Source organism: Eimeria tenella, genomic scaffold (assembly GCF_000499545.2).
Source record: "Eimeria tenella Houghton genomic scaffold, Eth_scaff2279, whole genome shotgun sequence".
Taxonomy (NCBI): domain Eukaryota; phylum Apicomplexa; class Conoidasida; order Eucoccidiorida; family Eimeriidae; genus Eimeria; species Eimeria tenella.
In genome coordinates this window covers 1-1,246 of record NW_013542136.1, presented here as the reverse complement: position 1 = coordinate 1,246, position 1,246 = coordinate 1, and the positions used below count along the sequence as shown (strand labels likewise).

General features: G+C 53.9%; 1 protein-coding gene across 1 annotated transcript in view; it reads right to left on the bottom strand.

The window, feature by feature from the left end:
• The window catches only part of ETH_00033975 (uncharacterized protein), a gene marked incomplete at both ends in the record, with an annotated part of 3,438 nt that extends 2,643 nt beyond the window's left edge, over positions 1-795 (bottom strand). The window contains one exon of the mRNA XM_013374760.1: positions 657-795. Within this exon, the coding sequence (XP_013230214.1) occupies positions 657-795 (139 nt within the window). The remainder of the gene's footprint in view (positions 1-656) is intronic.
• Between the last annotated feature and the right edge of the window lie 451 nt (positions 796-1,246).

The following is a 1,246-nucleotide window of genomic DNA, read 5'->3' as shown; positions in this document are numbered from 1 at the left end:
TGCTGCTGCTGTTGCTGCTACTGCTGCAGCAGCAGCTGCTGCAGTAGCAGCAGCTTCGAAATCAACAAAACTGAAACTTAAAATGCTGCCTAACTTTACTTTTTTATTTTGTTTTTTAGCTCCAGGGGCCCCTTGGGGGCCCCTCGGGAGGCCCCTCGGGGCCTCTAAGGGGCCCCACGGCACGGCGAGAGCGCAGCTGCTGCAGTTCAGCATCTTTCAAGCTCCTAAAGCATTTATTTTTCAGTAATTAATTAATTAATTTATAAAAAAACTGGAAAAGGGGAAAAAGGAGCTTTTAGGCCACCAGGGGGGCCCCCAGCAGCAGCAGCAGCTGTGCACGCAGTGCTGCAGCAGCAACAAGCTCCCTGGGGGGCCCCCCGAGGGCCCCCAGCAGCTATTTTTAATTATTCTTTCCGCTTTTAAATATAAAATTATGCAAATCAAAGCTGGTAGAAAGGCGTTGTGTCTTTCAGAGGATAACACCTAGCCACCCCCCAGCAGCAGCAGCAGCTAGCTGTTGCCTGTGAGGAAGCAAAATGCAAACAGGAAGCGAAACAGCAGCAAACGCGCAGCAGCAGCGGCAGCAGAGGCGCAACATCTGCTGCCTGAGCCTTTGCTGCTGCGCAGGGGCCCCCAGGGCCCCCTCAAATGCTCACCGAGAGCCCCTGGGGGCCCCAGCCCCAGGGGGCCCCCAAGAAACTCTTGGGGACCCTTTTGGGGGCCGCTGTGACCCTTCGCAGTGCTGCTGCCTCTACACAGCTGCATTCTGGCCTTTTGCTGCTGCTGCTGCTGCTGCTGCAGAAGCCACAGCAGCATAGTACCTCTCTAGGGTTTTCCAGAGGGGCCCCTACAAGGGCCTCTTAAGGGCCCCCAAAGGATTCTATTGAAACCATCTTTTGGGATCCAGGGGCCCCCCTAGGGGGACCCCTAGGGGCCCCCCATGGGGGCCCACTGGGGTCCCCCATGGGGGGCCCCCAAGGGGGGCCCCAGGAGGGCCCCCAAGGGGGCCCCCCTGGGGGCCCCCTTAGGGCCCTCTTTGGGGAGGAAACAAATATTAAGAAATAAAAAAATTAGTTGTTTAAATGTGCATGCACATGCAAGGATTTCTCAATGTAATATATATTTATATATACAAAATATTGAAAAATAAATTTGCTTCCTTGCATGCAAAATGGGGGCGTTCAGGTGTACGTACACCTGAGCAGCACCAGCAACTGTACGTGCGATTGGACATTTAAAAAAAAAA